Genomic DNA, 18,234 nt, shown 5'->3' with positions numbered 1-18,234 from the left:
TGACCCTGCACCCTCTCCCCTGACCCTGCACCCTCCTCCCCTGACCCTGCACCCTCTCCCCTGACCCTGCACCCTCTCCCCTGACCCTGCACCCTCTCCCCTGACCCTGCACCCTCTCCCCTGACCCTGCACCCTCTCCCCTGACCCTGCACCCTCTCCCCTGACCCTGCACCCTCTCCCCTGACCCTGCACCCTCTCCCCTGACCCTGCACCCTCTCCCCTGACCCTGCACCCTCTCCCCTGACCCTGCACCCTCTACCCTGACCCTGCACCCTCTCCCCTGACCCTGCACCCTCTCCCCTGACCCTGCACCCTCTCCCCTGACCCTGCACCCTCTCCCCTGTCTCAACCCGAGTCCAAGATAAACTGTCCCACTGTTATGATGTGTAGTCACGAGTCTCTGATGTCTGGGATGTTAGTTCACTTCAGGAGAAGTGGGAAACGTCCTGTAGGAGACCTTCCTGGGCGCTCTCCACTGGACAGTCTCCACTGGACAGTCTCTACTGGACGGTCTCTACTGGACGGTCTCCACTGGATGGTCTCTACTGGACGGTCTCTACTGGACGGTCACCTTGTGTGCTGACTGATGTTCGTGACTCCCTCCCACCAGATCTTCAAGGAGCAGCTGAACACTCGCATCGTGCTCGTCGCCATGGAAACGTGGGCGGCCGACAACAGGTTCAACATCGACGACGACCCCATGGTGACGCTGAGGGAGTTCATGAAGTACCGGCGAGATTTCATCAAGGAGAAGTGTGACTCTGTGCACCTGTTCTCGTGAGTTTGGCCCCCAGGCTCCCCGGCCCCAAGCCCCCCGGCCCCAGGCCCCCAAGCCCCCTGCCCCCAGGCCCCCAAGCCCCCTGCCCCCAGGCCCCCAGGCTCCCCGGCCCCCAAGCCCCCTGCCCCCAGGCCCCCAAGCCCCCTGCCCCCAGGCCCCCAAGCCCCCTGCCCCCAGGCCCCCAAGCCCCCTGCCCCCCGGCCCCAGGCCCCCTGGCCTCCCTCACTTCTGTGGACATGTCCAGCACGTCTCAGGAACTCACGTTTGTTCGGTTTTAATCTGTTTTTCTCTTTTCATCAGTGGGAATCGTTTCCATAGCAGCTGGGGTGGGGCTTCCTATATGGGCGGAGTCTGCTCCCTGACAAAAGGGGGAGGAGTCAACGAGGTACGCCCCCAAATCTCACTCCGTCCAAACATCTTATTACTGAACCAGTAGCCTTCATGCTGGGCCTGCCTCTCTAACCTCCTCTGCCTCTTTAACCTCCTCCTCTGCCTCTAACCTCCTCTGCCTCTCTAACCTCCTCCTCTGCTTCTCTAACCTCCTCCTCTGCCTCTCTAACCTCCTTCTCTGCCTCTAACCTCCTCTGACTCTCTAACCTCCTCCTCTGCTTCTCTAACCTCCTTCTCTGCCTCTCTAACCTCCTCCTCTGCTTCTCTAACCTCCTCCTCTGCTTCTCTAACCTCCTCCTCTGCCTCTCTAACCTCCTTCTCTGCCTCTTTAACCTCCTCCTCTGCCTCTAACCTCCTCTGCCTCTCTAACCTCCTCCTCTGCCTCTCTAACCTCCTCCTCTGCTTCTCTAACCTCCTCCTCTGCTTCTCTAACCTCCTCCTCTGCCTCTCTAACCTCCTCCTCTGCTTCTCTAACCTCCTCCTCTGCTTCTCTAACCTCCTCCTCTGCTTCTCTAACCTCCTCCTCTGCCTCTAACCTCCTCTGCCTCTCTAACCTCCTCCCCTGCTTCTCTAACCTCCTCCTCTGCTTCTCTAACCTCTGCCTCTAACCTCCTCCTCTGCCTCTCTAACCTCTGCCTCTAACCTCCTCCTCTGCCTCTCTAACCTCCTCCTCTGCCTCTCTAACCTCTGCCTCTAACCTCCTCCTCTGCCTCTCTAACCTCCTCCTCTGCTTCTCTAACCTCCTCCTCTGCCTCTCTAACCTCCTCCTCTGCCTCTCTAACCTCCTCCTCTGCCTCTCTAACCTCCTCCTCTGCCTCTCTAACCTCCTTCTCTGCCTCTAACCTCCTCTGACTCTCTAACCTCCTCCTCTGCTTCTCTAACCTCCTCCTCTGCTTCTCTAACCTCCTCCTCTGCCTCTTTAACCTCCTCCTCTGCCTCTAACCTCCTCTGCCTCTCTAACCTCCTCCCCTGCTTCTCTAACCTCCTCCTCTGCTTCTCTAACCTCTGCCTCTAACCTCCTCCTCTGCCTCTCTAACCTCTGCCTCTAACCTCCTCCTCTGCCTCTCTAACCTCCTCCTCTGCCTCTCTAACCTCCTCCTCTGCCTCTAACCTCCTCCTCTGCCTCTCTAACCTCCTCCTCTGCTTCTCTAACCTCCTCCTCTGCTTCTCTAACCTCCTCCTCTGCTTCTAACCTCCTCTGCCTCTCTAACCTCCTCCTCTGCCTCTCTAACCTCCTCCTCTGCTTCTCTAACCTCCTCCTCTGCTTCTCTAACCTCCTCCTCTGCTTCTAACCTCCTCTGCCTCTCTAACCTCCTCCTCTGCCTCTCTAACCTCCTTCTCTGCCTCTAACCTCCTCTGACTCTCTAACCTCCTCCTCTGCTTCTCTAACCTCCTTCTCTGCCTCTCTAACCTCCTCCTCTGCCTCTAACCTCCTCTGCCTCTCTAACCTCCTCCTCTGCTTCTCTAACCTCCTCCTCTGCCTCTCTAACCTCCTCCTCTGCTTCTCTAACCTCCTCTGACTCTTTAACCTCCTCCTCTGCCTCTAACCTCCTCCTCTGCCTCTTTAACCTCCTCCTCTGCCTCTAACCTCCTCTGCCTCTCTAACCTCCTCCTCTGCCTCTCTCAGTACGGCAAGACAGATGAGATGGCCATAACCCTTGCCCAGTCGCTTGGGCAGAATGTTGGCATCTTCTCAGACAAGAAAAGGATCCTTAATGGTACAGTACCTACTTCTCTCTCACACACACACACACACACACACACACACTTTTGCCATGTGTGATTTTGTGTGATTTTCCACAGGCGAGTGCAAGTGTGATGACCGTTGGTCTGGCTGTATCATGGATGATGTTGGGTAAGTCTCTCCTGAAGCACATGATCCTCCCTGTCCTCTATAGCCACACCCTCTCCTGCAGCCTCCCACGGGTCTCTCTTCTTCTCCTGATCTGTGGCCAAGCAGCATCTTTGTGTGTGTGGTCTCTGGCTGTTCTCGGGACGACAGGAACATGATGAAGCATAAAGCACCGCAGAGCTCAGTGACTATCTCAGAAAACGTTAGTCTGGTCCTGCTCCAGGGTACACATGTACAGCCTGGAACCTCTAACCCTTGCACCACAAACTAACTCCCCATAACTTCCAAAACAAACACATTGAGTACTTTTGTCCTCTCCAGTATGACTATTTAATTACAACACAGACCCAAAAGAGAGTCTTCTTAAAGAGTCTTTCTTTGAGAAACAAACCAGGTTTTAGCCCTCATGAACAAAGTCTATCTGTTGAGAATCCTCTTAAGTGTATGTCAGTGGTATCACCAGTAGATGGCAGTACAGACTATTGTCTATTACCAGCATGAGTCCTTCCAGCTCAGTGATTTAGATCAAGCACTCAGGCAACATCTATTATGGACTGCACCATTACTATCTCCGAGAGGGGGGTCGTCCATATCCAGTCTGGTACTGGAGTCTTAATGACCTGCACCCCTGAGTAGGTCTAATGTTTGGTATGTTCCTGTTCTGTTACCTGGAGGAAAAGGTCCAGTGTTATGTCTTGTTCTGCCTTTGGATTTGTTGTTTGGTACTATTCTGTGATATTTTTCTTTACATGTAATATGTGCGTGTGTGTGTTTGTGTGTGCAAATCTATGTGCAGCCTTGCTTTGCTGTGTACCTGTGTGTGTCTATATATGGTTTAGACTTTGTGTGTTTTGGTGTGGGTGTGTGTGTGTGTGTGTGGTGTGTCTTCTCTTCCTGTATGAGTGTGTTTACCCCTCTTCTTGCATCTCCCCTCATCCCTAACGGGACAGCAGGTGAGCACAATCTTGGCTGGAACTGTGCTCGTGCGATTTGAACCAATCAGCTGCCTGGAAGGGTTGTCAGTCATCACAACCTTTCAACCATATCATCCAATAGCATCGCTGCCTCTGAGGCGGTGTCCCGCCTTAGCTTCGACTTATTCAAACAATAAGGAAAAATACAGCCTGATGCATTCAGAAGGGTTGGCTGTATTTTTTGGTACAGATTTTCTGTAAACTTTCATATGTATTTTATATAGGTTCAAGTTTTGGGCTGATGTCAATTGCTGAACACTTTTACACCAGCAGATTGCTCTGTTGTTATGATAACCAAGGGGATCATCCTTCTCTGTGTGTCATGCGCATCATGACCTCTTCCATCCTGAACCGATTGATACAGTCTGCAATGTCATTCTCATCCCTGATAGTCCTGTACTTCACATCTCTGCGCCCCAGAGCGCCCCAGAGCGCCCCAGAGCGCCCCAGAGCGCTCCAGAGCGCCCCAGAGCGCCCCAGAGCGCCCCAGAGCGCCCCAGAGCGCTCCTATAGCACCACAACACCTAAAGACCCAGAGAGTCTACCTCCAGGTCCTGGGGTTGGGGTTACCGTAGTTACCAGACCTCCTCAGCTGACTGTAGTATGAGGTGTGATTGGGCAGTGAGCTCGACCACAGCCGTTACCCAGAATCCCTTTCTCTAACCACAAGTCAATGGTATTTCAGACACTCGTATTCAATGAGCCGATCACTGTCTTCTTACCTCTCATGCATGTCTGATCAAACACTCTGAATCTACTGGGGCCGCTTCTTTCTGCAGGGATGTGTGTGTGTGTTCTGTGTGTACGTGCGTGTATGTTTGTGTGTGCGTGTGGCAGGGGCATGGGTGGGTTGCAGGTCACCAAGTTAGATATGGTGGGTTCTACTAGGATTCTACTATGGTTCAGACGAAGGTTTAATAATATTCTCTCTTTGACAGAATATTGTAATACCCTGCTGTACAATAGGGTCAATAGTGAATCACTGAATCAAGATGTTTTGATTTCTTGCGTTTTTGTTACAGAAACCTTGTCCATCCATCACAATGGAAACCCTGTTGTATTGTATCCATTGATTATTTGTCATCAACGTTGTAGGGATAAGTAGACTGCTGGTCTGCCCCCCCCACCTTCTGAAGCTGCAGTGTAATTCTCTATTGTGTTTCTAGTGCTAGTGCTGATTGACAGAGCGCCAACAGAGCCACTTAAATGTGGATGTTTGGATGTTATTAGCATTAGAGGTAACAACACCGTAGAGGACCATTCAGAATTTCTGAATGGTCTGAGTCCTGATTGCAGAAACAGCTTTTATGGGGACAATAAGTTGCATGGGAAATAAATTCCATACTGGAAACACAAGCCCTCTGATTGAGAGCGTACAGTCTACTGCCCGCCGCCCCTCCAGAAATTGACCTTTAAGATTGAGTGTTCCAAGTGCTCCATTATTTTAAATGACTCACCTTCACCAACAGAAAAGAAGAGAGTAGAAGAGAGAAAGAGTTTCACTGTTGAATCAGCAGGTCAGGATGCAGACGACCTGCCTCACTGCAGACCGACCTGCCTCACTGTAGACCGACCTGCCTCACTGCAGACCGACCTGCCTCACTGCAGACCGTCCTGCCACACTGCAGACCGACCTGCCTCAATGCAGACGACCTGCCTCACTGCAGACGACCTGCCTCACTGCAGACCGACCTGCCTCACTGCAGACCGACCTGCCTCAATACAGACTGACCTGCCTCACTGCAGACCGACCTGCCTCACTGCAGACCGACCTGCCTCACTGCAGACCGACCTGCCTGAATGCAGACCGACCTGCCTCACTGCAGACCGACCTGCCTCACTGCAGACCGACCTGCCTCACTGCAGACCGACCTGCCTGAATGCAGACCGACCTGCCTCACTGCAGACCGACCTGCCTCACTGCAGACCGACCTGCCTCAATGTCAGCAACCACCTCAACAGACCTGACCTAGTGATGCATATATACATACCTTTAAAGCAATTGATTGTATTGTGTTTTGATATGTTGTGTACATGAATATACCTAGTGGGTGTTTCCCTTTGGATTGGTTTACATAGTACTAAGTGGGTATAGTCATAGAAACTCCTATAGTCATTGGATTGTCACAATTTCTGACTAGCTATAAACAAGCTAAAAAGTGTTTGTGTGTTCATGCTCTGTATGTGTGTGTGTTCATGCTCTGTGTGTGTGTGTGTGTGTGTGTGTGTTCATGGGCACATATGAGGTTGCTGTTATGCAGCAACAACCTTCCTGCAGCTGAGCAGGTAGTCCTGTCTGAGCCTGACAGCAGTCCTGTCTGAGCCTGACAGCAGTCCTGTCTGAGCCTGACAGCAGTCCTGTCTGAGCCTGACAGCAGTCCTGTCTGAGCCTGACAGCAGTCCTGTCTGAGCCTGACAGCAGTCCTGTCTGAGCCTGACAGCAGTCCTGTCTGAGCCTGACAGCAGTCCTGTCTGAGCCTGACAGCAGTCCTGTCTGAGCCTGACAGCAGTCCTGTCTGAGCCTGACAGCAGTCCTGTCTGAGCCTGACAGCAGTCCTGTCTGAGCCTGACAGCAGTCCTGTCTGAGCCTGACAGCAGAGCTGTCTGAGCCTGACAGCAGTCCTGTCTGAGCCTGACAGCAGTCCTGTCTGAGCCTGACAGCAGTCCTGTCTGAGCCTGACAGCAGTCCTGTCTGAGCCTGACAGCAGTCCTGTCTGAGCCTGACAGCAGTCCTGTCTGAGCCTGACAGCAGTCCTGTCTGAGCCTGACAGCAGTCCTGTCTGAGCCTGACAGCAGTCCTGTCTGAGCCTGACAGCAGAGCTGTCTGAGCCTGACAGCAGTCCTGTCTGAGCCTGACAGCAGTCCTGTCTGAGCCTGACAGCAGTCCTGTCTGAGCCTGACAGCAGTCCTGTCTGAGCCTGACAGCAGTCCTGTCTGAGCCTGACAGCAGTCCTGTCTGAGCCTGACAGCAGTCCTGTCTGAGCCTGACAGCAGAGCTGTAATGCTGTGCTTGTGTTGAACAGCTTCTACCTGCCTAAGAGGTTCTCTGACTGCAACGTGGAGGAATACCACAACTTCCTCAACAGTGGAGGTGGAGCCTGTCTGTTCAACAAGCCTTTGAAGGTTGGTGCTCCACACAGACACACACACACACACACACACACACAGACACACTCAACCAAAACCCTGTCTTTCACCAAACCCTAATAAGGGTCCTCCTACTTCCTGTTTCCTGTCTCCAGCTGTTAGATCCTCCAGAGTGTGGGAACGGCTTTGTGGAGCCGGGGGAGGAGTGTGACTGTGGGAGCCCTGCGGTGAGCTGGCCGGACACGCCCTCAGTGTGGTTCTGTTGATCCACAGTCACGGTGAGCGTGTGTGAAAAGTGTGCATCCTCTCTCCGTCTGATAGGAGTGTGTCAGGGAGGGAGACAGCTGCTGTAAACAGTGCACCCTCACTCACGGCTCCAAGTGTAGCGACGGACTCTGCTGCAACAACTGTCAGGTACAGCTGAGCCCGCGCGCACACACACACACACACACACATAAACACACACACACTCACTCTCACCGTGTTTGAACTGTTTGGCATGGTATGTGTGTGCAGATGGAGTACATGGGTGTGGTGTGCCGGGAGGCGGTGAATGATTGTGACATCCCAGAGAACTGCACCGGGAACTCCAGCCAGGTGAGGGCGCTCTCTCTCACACCCGCTTCCTCAAAGCCACAGGATCCCCATGACAACCTGAGGAATCCTGTGACCATGTTCTTAACACAGTGTTTTGTTGTCAGTGCCCCCCGAATGTGCACAAGATGGACGGCTACAGCTGTGAAAAGGACCAGGTAAGATCTCTCTCTCTCCTTCCTTCCCTCTCTCTCTCTCCTTCCTTCCTTCCCTCTCTCTCTCTGTCTCCTTCTCTATTTCTCTCTCTATATATCTATAAATTGCACTCTATTTTTCCTTTTTCCTCTCTCTGTCTCTTTCTGTCTCTCTCTGTATCTCTTTCTCTCTCTCTCTCCAGGGCCGTTGCTTCAACGGGAGGTGCAAGACCAAAGATAGACAGTGCAAATACATCTGGGGCGAGAGTGAGTGAAACCTTAAAAGTTCTCTCTGTGTAGACGTAAGACCATAGTAGGTTCACTTCTGCTGTGTTCTGATCACCGTGGTGACTAACCAACGTCTGCTGGTGTTGTGACTCCCTCAGAGGCAACGGCAGCAGACAAGTTCTGCTACGAGAAGCTGAACATCGAGGGCACGGAGAAGGGCAACTGTGGGAAGGACAAGGACACCTGGATCCAGTGTAACAAGCAGTAAGAGCTCTCGTTAGACAGGACCCCCAGACCCCCTCTGACCCAGGAGTGGGTCCTCACGGGTACCTCCAGAGCCCACCATCATATGATCAGAGATTAGATTTTAAGAGGATATTCTTAGTATATTGTTACTTTAATAAGATAATAATGTTTGTTGTGGCTACTGGGGCACACTGCATATCAGACGACATAAGAAGATACAGGGGAGGGGCAGTGCTAATGGTCCCTGATTGGACACATGACGTCACATGACTTCCCCCTCCACACCTTCGCCCCCCGTGTTTCAGAGACGTGCATTGTGGGTACCTGCTGTGCTCCAACATCTCCCCGGCGCCCCGGCTGGGGGAGCTGCAGGGGGGACTGACGTCCTTTTCTGTGGCCCAGCACAGCGCTTCCCTCGACTGCAGGTACTCACCAGTGCTCACACACACACACACACACGCATATACACACACGCCCATTTACATATACCAGGAGAGGCTCTTGTGTTTCTATTGTAAATCAGTTTTTCACCCACTTCAACTCACATATCAAATCTGGGAATCAAACAAATTGTGTGGCAGGTTTGTTTGTCAAAACAGTCACCTATGCACAGAGACAGCCTCACAGAGACAGCCTCACAGAGACAGCCTCACAGAGACAGCCTCACAGAGACAGCCTCACAGAGACAGCCTCACAGAGACAGCCTCTGGTCTGAAGCTCCATGTTTCCCTCCATCAAAACCTTTCTTCATCTCCTCACTTTTATTATTTCTCTCTATCTCTCTACATTCTGCTCAACTCTGCTCCTTTGGTTGGTGTGTTATTAACAAGTTCCGAAAATTGAGAAATCTAAACGTACATTTGCCACACGACAACCAAGACACAGACACAAACTGAGCGTAGTCCTCAGGTGAAGCTGATGGAGGATGAGAGGGGACTGGCAGACTACGGTGTCGGTCTGTAAGTGTGACCTGGATCTGAGCCCCCATCCCTAATGTCCCCCTGTTCTCTCCCTGCCCGCCAGCGGGGGACATGTGATGATCGACGGTGACAGTGACCTGGGCTACGTGGAGGATGGCACGGCCTGTGGGACAGACAGGATGTGCTTCAGCCACAGGTGCCTCCCCGTGCAGCAGTTCAACTTCAGCACCTGTCCTGGGACCAGCGACAAGATAATCTGTTCTGGACATGGGGTACGGAAGCACACACACATTCACACAACAGACTCCCATTCACACACACACAATCATGCATGCATGCATAAAGACACACTTGTTCATGTGCACATGCACAAATATGCACTTAGTGCACGATCACCTCACCTACATGGTCACCCTACCCACTCTCTGAGGGTGTGTGTGTGTGTTTCAGATCTGCAGTAATGAGCTGAAGTGTGTGTGTCACCTGGGCTGGGCTGGGGAGGACTGTAACTCCACCTCTCCCCTCAGCTACCTGGTGGTGGGTCCCACCCCCTCTGCTACAGGTAGGCCTCTCTCCTCACCCTTCCTCTCCTTCTCTCTATCCATCCCTCTATCCATCTCTATCCATCCCTCCTCCCCCTCCTCTACCTGGTCAGATCCATTGTTTATGTTACTTAGACACGTCAAGATTTGTATTTCTTTCACAAACCGTTCCTGGTCTCTTTATGCTTTCGGTCACCTGGGTTCTTTAGAAAGTTGCGTAAGTCATTTTTTTGTTTGTCATTCTTTTCACTCATTCTTTGTCGACAGGCTCATGTCATGACGGACGCTGAGGTCAGATTTGAGTTCCTCCTCGTTGTGTTTTGTCCTGTCTGTGATGTCATTTCCTCGTCCTTCTCGCACACCCTGTGTTACTCAACACACTTCAGAACTGTCCTTGTTTTGAATCTTGTTGAGTTAGAGTTGAGCATTCTATAAAGATTGACTGCAAGATCTTTTGACTGCCATTGTCCCTGGCAATGTAGTTTTGTAGTGTGACCTAAATACAGCATATCCCTGTAACTGTGTGGGCCTTCTCCTTCTGTCAGACCTGTATCTCAGTGTGATGTGGTCAGTGTGTGATGTCTTCTAACTGCACCCCTCCAGAGTATGCATTGCCTCCCAACTACTGTTATCTTAAATACATTTTACACAAACATATACCTCGCCAATCCCTTCTCTCCACCACTTTCTTGCTTGCGCCCTCTCCTTTCCTCTCTCTCTCCCTCTCTACCTCTCTCTCTCTCTCTCTCTCTCTCTCTCAGGTATCACCAGCACAAACATCATCATCGGGGCCATCGTTGGTTCCATCATCTTCCTGGCTGTGGTGCTGGCCTTCACTGCCTGGGGCTACAAGTGAGTATCTGTCTTTCTGAGAGGACGTGAGTGCTGGGGCTCAGGGAAGGTGCTGACCCTCTTCTCCCCCTGCAGGAGCTACAGACAGAGATGCTATGCAGAGTCAGAGGTGCACAGGAGATTCTGCCGGTTGGTTCCCTTACTTACTCAGCTTTACATGTTTGGGTTACTGTCATGTGATCATCTGTGTCACGTGACCACAGTGTAGCTCCTTACACTGAGCTGGCGTGTTTCCAGACAAATGCCCCCAGGGGAATACGTGAAGAAGCCTGGCGATGCAGACTCCTTCTACAGCGATATGCCCCCTGGGGTCAGCACTCACTCAGGCTGCAGCTCCAAGAAGAGGTCTGCCTGTCTGTCTCACCTGCAGATATACACCCGCTCCTTCACTCCCTCCATCCCCTCCATCTCTCAGAACATCTCTCTGTTCGGCTTCAGGTGTGCCATCTCACTGCCATCTCATTCTCAGCCACTGTCTTTGTGTGTGGGTGTGTGTGTGTGTGTGTTTGACAGTGTGTGTGCATGAATGATTTTGAGAGTGTTTTGTGAACGCAGTTTTCAACATCAGGCTCACAGCTGTGTATGGTGCTTGGTGGTGGGACGTCCAGCTCTCTGTGTGACTCCTGTGGGGTTTCTGTTTTCTTGAGTCATGGTGTCGCTCCAGGTTGTCATGGTATCATTTAAAACTGCATGGTGTCACTGTCTGTTGTCATGGTAGCATCATTTCCTCTCCCTGCCCTGTTGTTCTGTTCTATGGAGACTAAACAAAAGGATTTAGACAGCCGCCACTTAGTTTAAAACATTGTTTAAGTTCTTTAGTTTAACCAACTAAAGAACAATTTTCTGTAGTTCTAATGCTGGTTATTCACCCTGTGTGCGTGTGTGTGAAGATCTAATGGGCTGTCCCACTCCTGGAGTGAGAGAATCCCTGATGCCAAACACATCTCTGACATCTGTGAGAACGGACGACCAAGGAGCAACTCGTGGCAAGGTAGCACACACACGCACACACACCACACACACTACATACTGTAACTTAAACACTCGCACCCTATTAGAGCACCCTATTAGGGCACCCTATTAGGGCACCCTATTAGGGTGGCCTCTGCTTCTGGTGTTGACTGTTTTGTTTCTTTGCAGGACATCTGAGTGGCAATCGCAAGAAGCTGAAAGGGAAGAGGTTCCGTCCTCGCTCAAACTCCACAGAGTGAGTTTCCTGATGACCCCAGCTGGTCTCTGACCCCAGCTGGTCTCTGACCCCAGCTGGTCTCTGTCCCAGGGCTGGAGGTGTCTCCTAGTGACCCCAGCTGGTCTCTGTCCCAGGGCTGGAGGTGTCTCCTAGTGACCCCAGCTGGTCTCTGTCCCAGGGCTGGAGGTGTCTCCTAGTGACCCCAGCTGGTCTCTGTCCCAGGGCTGGAGGTGTCTCCAGGTACTGCCAGCCTGTGTGAATCTGCTCTGTGGAAAAACGTTAGACTTTGTGCACTGTGGATAGAGTGAACCCTGTAGGACTTCTAGCCCATGCCTCCTGCTAATGAACACAACAAAGATGCCAGCCGCTGTTAACCTGTCAGCCTGTTTGTTGTGTGTGTTGATGGGTGTTCACTGTAGAGGATGTGCTCACTGTAGAGGATGTGTTCACTGTAGAGAATGTGCTCACTGTAGAGGATGTGTTCACTGTAGAATGTGTGCTCACTGTAGAATATATGTTCACTGTAGAGGATGTGCTCACTGTAGAGGATGTGCTCACTGTAGAGGATGTGCTCACTGTAGAGGATGTGTTCACTGTAGAGGATGTGTTCATTGTAGAATATGTGTTCACTGTAGAATATGTGCTCACTGTAGAGGATGTGCTCACTGTAGACGATGTGTTCACTGTAGAGGATGTGCTCACTGTAGAGGATGTGTTCACTGTAGAGGATGTGCTCACTGTAGAGGATGTGTTCACTGTAGAATATGTGTTCACTGTAGAATATGTGCTCACTGTAGAGGATGTGCTCACTGTAGACGATGTGTTCACTGTAGAATGTGTTCACTGTAGAGGATGTGCTCACTGTAGAGGATGTGTTCACTGTAGAGGATGTGCTCACTGTAGAGGATGTGTTCACTGTAGAATATGTGTTCACTGTGTAGAGGATGTGCTCACTGTGTAGAGGATGTGTTCACTGTAGAGGATGTGCTCACTGTAGAGGATGTGCTCACTGTAGAGAATGAACACAAATGAATGCGAAGCGAAAATTTGCGTGATTGCATTGACGACATGTAATCTCGACGCGCAAATAATTGGCTTGCCGTTTGGTGTGAACGCAGCGTGCTACTGTTACCTCCTCCATGTCTGTTACTGCTCCGTGACCGCAGGTCTTTACGGCAACATATCCAGGGACTGAGTGAATGAACAGAGGGGCTAGGGGTGGAAGTTGCCCATAACCACACACAACAGTTACTAATAAACAGCTTGTGTATTAGAAGTTTATATTTTTCTGATTGAAGATCAGTCTTTGGGCAACTTGACCCTCCAGCTGACACTTCGGGTGACAGGGACACTAAGAGCTGTCAGTGATGTAATTTCCTGTGTCTTCCAGAACGCTGTCCCCAGCCAAGTCTCCCACTTCCTCCACGGGGTCCATAGCGTCCAGCCGCAGGTACCCCTACCCCCTGCCCCCCCTCCCTGACGACCAGAGGAAGGCTAACAGGCAGAGTGCAAGGGTCAGCAACAACAACACAACACACACCATGGAGCTCTACTGGACACAAGCATGTACTTAGCTCATCACATGTTCATCATCTGTGTCTCCCCTAATGATTTCATCCCTTTCTGTTTCACTTTGCAGCTGTGGGAGACTTCAATATAAGAGACCTGGTATTGACTGCAGCTGTGGGAGACTTCAATATAAGAGTCCTGATGTTGACTCTGCAGAAGTACTTAGGAACTACATTTTCGTCTGCTTTTCTATGAACTGAAAAAAAAAAAAAAAAGCTCACAAAATTTACACAAAATGATAAAAAATAGACCACCTGGTTGGAGCATGGAAGAGGTGTATAAGCAAGGTCCTCTGAGCCTAGCATGCTCTGGGTGTCACCCTGCAGCCTAGCTGTGCTCTGGGTGTCACCCTGCAGCCTAGCTGTGCTCTGGGTGTCACCCTGCAGGCACACTGGCTCTTCACACTAGTGGAGCTCAGATCTGCTCCAGATCCAGAACACAACATCTGTCTGGCTCCACATCGCTCCCAACAAGACCACACAACCTCTCCCCCCAAACCACCCTTACCTACCCTCTCTAGCCCCAACCCTGACCTCTCTCTAGCCCCAACCCTGACCTCTGTCTAGCCCCAACCCTGACCCCTCTTTAGCCCCAACCCTGACCCCTCTTTAGCCCCAACCCTGACCCCTCTCTAGCCCCAACCCTGACCCCTGTCTAGCCCCAACCCTGACCCCTCTTTAGCCCCAACCCTGACCCCTCTCTAGCCCCAACCCTGACCCCTGTCTAGCCCCAACCCTGACCCCTCTTTAGCCCCAACCCTGACCCCTCTTTAGCCCCAACCCTGACCCCTGTCTAGCCCCAACCCTGACCTCTGTCTAGCCCCAACCCTGACCCCTCTTTAGCCCCAACCCTGACCCCTCTTTAGCCCCAACCCTGACCCCTCTCTAGCCCCAACCCTGACCCCTGTCTAGCCCCAACCCTGACCCCTCTCTAGCCATAACCCTGACCCCTCTCTAGCCATAACCCTGACCTCTCTCTAGCCCCAACCCTGACCTCTCTCTAGCCCCAACCCTGACCCCTGTCTAGCCCCAACCCTGACCCCTGTCTAGCCCCAACCCTGACCCCTCTTTAGCCCCAACCCTGACCCCTCTTTAGCCCCAACCCTGACCCCTCTCTAGCCCCAACCCTGACCCCTGTCTAGCCCCAACCCTGACCCCTCTTTAGCCCCAACCCTGACCCCTCTCTAGCCCCAACCCTGACCCCTGTCTAGCCCCAACCCTGACCCCTCTTTAGCCCCAACCCTGACCCCTGTCTAGCCCCAACCCTGACCCCTGTCTAGCCATAACCCTGACCCCTCTCTAGCCCCAACCCTGACCTCTCTCTAGCCCCAACCCTGACCTCTCTCTAGCCCCAACCCTGACCCCTGTCTAGCCCCAACCCTGACCCCTCTTTAGCCCCAACCCTGACCCCTCTTTAGCCCCAACCCTGACCCCTCTTTAGCCCCAACCCTGACCCCTCTTTAGCCCCAACCCTGACCCCTCTTTAGCCCCAACCCTGACCCCTCTTTAGCCCCAACCCTGACCCCTCTCTAGCCCCAACCCTGACCCCTGTCTAGCCCCAACCCTGACCCCTCTTTAGCCCCAACCCTGACCCCTCTCTAGCCCCAACCCTGACCTCTCTCTAGCCCCAACCCTGACCCCTCTTTAGCCCCAACCCTGACCCCTCTTTAGCCCCAACCCTGACCCCTGTCTAGCCCCAACCCTGACCTCTGTCTAGCCCCAACCCTGACCCCTCTTTAGCCCCAACCCTGACCCCTCTTTAGCCCCAACCCTGACCCCTCTCTAGCCCCAACCCTGACCCCTCTCTAGCCCCAACCCTGACCCCTCTCTAGCCATAACCCTGACCCCTCTCTAGCCATAACCCTGACCTCTCTCTAGCCCCAACCCTGACCTCTCTCTAGCCCCAACCCTGACCCCTGTCTAGCCCCAACCCTGACCCCTCTTTAGCCCCAACCCTGACCCCTCTTTAGCCCCAACCCTGACCCCTCTCTAGCCCCAACCCTGACCCCTCTCTAGCCATAACCCTGACCCCTCTCTAGCCATAACCCTGACCCCTCTCTAGCCATAACCCTGACCTCTCTCTAGCCCCAACCCTGACTTCACTAGCTCTCCCCCTACCCAGGCAAGTGTTCTAAGATGATTGGTGCTCCTCTCTGTGAGGGCGGAACCAGGGACAGGTCACCCTATCGTATTGCTGGATTTCTTTACCATTTTCAAAGCACGCAAATCACTGTAGAACAACCAACACTATATGCATGTGAAACCCTGTTTATGAGCGAGCCTGATCTGGTCTATAGGACAGCATGCAGGGGTGAAGTGCTTTTAAGCTTTTCTCAACCATAGGCAACACGTACTCTATCACATATTATTATAGGCAACAGGAGCTCATGACACAGACCCAACCACCCCATCTCCATGACTTCCTTCCTGTTCTCCTGAGATGTTTGTGTGTAAATATGTACAGCTCAAAGACACAGAGTGAAAAGGTTTTTTTTTTTTTTTTTTTTTTTTCTAAGAGGGTGTCCTTCTCTCCTGTCCTCCTGCTGTGTGCTGTTAGACCCCTGCACACCCTCTCTGTGTCTTCTCTGTCCAGTAGACCTTCCTGTCTCTCCTCTTCTTCACTCTCCACCTGTGTGGCTGGATGAACTGTGCAGCTTTCCTTTTCATTCACAACCGAATGTAACAGTGTTTTAATCTTTTCACTTAGTTTTCTGCAGGAAAAACAACAAACACCACCAGTTCAAACTGCTGAAGTAACAAAGTTAAGAATGTTATTATATTCACTAGGAATGTTTTGTGACAGGACACGAGTGTCCGCTTCACAAAGTTGTATATTTGAATGAATCTTTTGTGCCCCTGCAGACATGAGGAAGAAGGGTCTGGCATAGTTTTAGATAAATTTCAAAGTGTTCATTCATGCAGAGGTGGTTGTTTTAGAATTGAAAGATGTAGTGTTAAGCAATGCTTCTTTTCGCTTTGCTGATTGTGTGGCTATACAAGATCAAACGCCACATATTATTACAAAAGGAAGTTTGTGTCAAGTATTGATCATGATAAACTGGAAATCGGCGTGATTTTTTTAAAATGGACTTTTGTTACATGATATTGCTTTGTAAATTATGAAAATGTTGTTTTAGCGTGCTGTTTGAGCGTGACAGCATGACTGGCCTCTAGTGTGCTGTTCGTAAATCTGTAACAGGAAATTAGCATGTCACTGGAAGGGTTAGGGTTAGTCACTGGAAGTCCTTCTCTTTGGTGGATGTTTTTAAATGCCACCCTTACAACAGCATTGTGAAACTAAAGTGATCCCCATCGGCTTGTCTTAAGGAGAGAACTGTCTTTTGAGTTGACTGAGGAGTCAGGTTTTCACATCCTCAAAGCTCAACTCACACATGGAGGTCAGAGGTCAGTCTGTGTTGTGTACCTCACATGTACAAGATAACTCATCCTAGATCTCTGTACAGAGTTACTGGACCAAGTCCTGACTCCCGTCCCGGTGTACATACTGTATGTCCTTAGGCTTTGTGTGTGTTAATGGCTTTTATGCTTTTAGTTCAATGTGGGCACTGTTTCTTTTCTACTGTATGCACCATGACTGGATAGAAACGTAGATCCTCCAAGTACTGGATTCATATTTTTCTTGTATATGACCATTTTAATTTTTAACTCTTAAGTACCTTTTAATGTTCACTATTTTTTCCTCAGTATTATGTACAGCAGTTATTCAGACAGTAATTAAGTGCATTATCGTGATTATGTGTATTGATGGGTTGAACGGAGATCTATTGTTATGTTGAGTTTTTAAGTACATTGGACTGGGGCAGTTCCAAGGCGTGGTTACTCTGGCATGTGCAGATCTGGACTGCTTTGGTAAAGGATGGTCTGCTCTGGCTGCATGGGGAGGAACACTGCAGATCCTTTCTCTGTATTACCAGAGCTCTGTTCTTCACCCTTGTATTAACCCTCGTGCTGCCTTCGGGTCACATGACCCAAAGGTTCATAACGAACCATCGTTGTGTTTACCCAATTTTACCCAATACAAAAACAAATTAAAATAATTGTATTTTAACCTTTGCAATGTGGGGGGTCTAAGACAGCCCAACGGTTAAAAGAAAATGCTTCACTTTGTCTTTGTATGCGGTAAATCTGTCGCAATACGACGGTGGGTCACAATGACTGATGGGTCAGAATGACCCAAAGATAACACAAGGGTTAAATATGATAGAAGGCTAATGTTTAGTACCTGATGTTTTCCTTTGAAGTTTCCAGGTTCTGAAGGGAAATAAACACATCGGTTAACATGTCAAGCAATATTTAGAAAATCCTACTGTGCTACCACAAATTACGACTCTTCTGAGTGTCATACTGTCCTGTGCTGTATTTTGAAGATGTTGCATGATTGTGGCAGGGTTGGGAGGAGGGCTGGGGTGGTGCCCCTCCCACCGGAGGATGTGGCGGCTGCAGCCCTGCCGGATCATCGTGTCCCCCTCCCCTCCCCCCCCCCACGTGTCTAAACCCACAGAAACAGAACTGCACTGACGTCCTGAACCACAACACAAGGATGACGCTCAGACACAGACCTGAATGTATCAGAACCATGGAGCACGCTGGCCTTCAGCCTGACCTCCACCCTGTCCACCCTCTCCACCTCTCAGCTCTCCAACAGACACTCTGCTGGCGTGTACTGCGACCGTTTCCCCACACCTGGATGTACCTGAACTAAATCAACCTATTTGTTGACGTCTTTTGTTCTTTGGTTGTTGTTGTTGTGATGCTGTACATAGACTGACGATGCAAAAATCAATGCCCATATTTTTTTCTCTTACATTATTCAGTATTGTAATATATTTAATATAAAATAAAACTTTCATCAATATGGC

The 18,234-nt window shown here is 50.9% G+C and overlaps 1 protein-coding gene across 1 annotated transcript in view; it reads left to right on the top strand.

Moving 5' to 3' along the window:
- Positions 1 to 14,096, top strand: part of adam22 (ADAM metallopeptidase domain 22) — a 46,889-nt gene extending 32,793 nt beyond the window's left edge. The window contains 21 exon segments of the mRNA XM_062466026.1: positions 611 to 777; positions 1,079 to 1,163; positions 2,796 to 2,886; positions 2,972 to 3,023; positions 7,018 to 7,117; positions 7,237 to 7,308; positions 7,403 to 7,495; positions 7,598 to 7,678; positions 7,783 to 7,833; positions 8,013 to 8,076; positions 8,196 to 8,301; positions 8,589 to 8,708; positions 9,307 to 9,475; positions 9,654 to 9,765; positions 10,507 to 10,597; positions 10,673 to 10,726; positions 10,835 to 10,942; positions 11,488 to 11,588; positions 11,738 to 11,804; positions 13,177 to 13,300; positions 13,426 to 14,096. Of these exon segments, the coding sequence (XP_062322010.1) occupies positions 611 to 777; positions 1,079 to 1,163; positions 2,796 to 2,886; positions 2,972 to 3,023; positions 7,018 to 7,117; positions 7,237 to 7,308; positions 7,403 to 7,495; positions 7,598 to 7,678; positions 7,783 to 7,833; positions 8,013 to 8,076; positions 8,196 to 8,301; positions 8,589 to 8,708; positions 9,307 to 9,475; positions 9,654 to 9,765; positions 10,507 to 10,597; positions 10,673 to 10,726; positions 10,835 to 10,942; positions 11,488 to 11,588; positions 11,738 to 11,804; positions 13,177 to 13,300; positions 13,426 to 13,446 (1,929 nt within the window). The 3' untranslated portion in view covers positions 13,447 to 14,096.
- The last annotated feature ends 4,138 nt before the right edge of the window (positions 14,097 to 18,234 follow it).

The sequence above is a fragment of the Osmerus eperlanus genome, chromosome 7, assembly GCF_963692335.1.
Source record: "Osmerus eperlanus chromosome 7, fOsmEpe2.1, whole genome shotgun sequence".
Classification (NCBI taxonomy): domain Eukaryota; kingdom Metazoa; phylum Chordata; class Actinopteri; order Osmeriformes; family Osmeridae; genus Osmerus; species Osmerus eperlanus.
The sequence above is the reverse complement of the archived record's forward strand: the minus strand, read 5'-3'. Positions and strand labels throughout refer to the sequence as shown.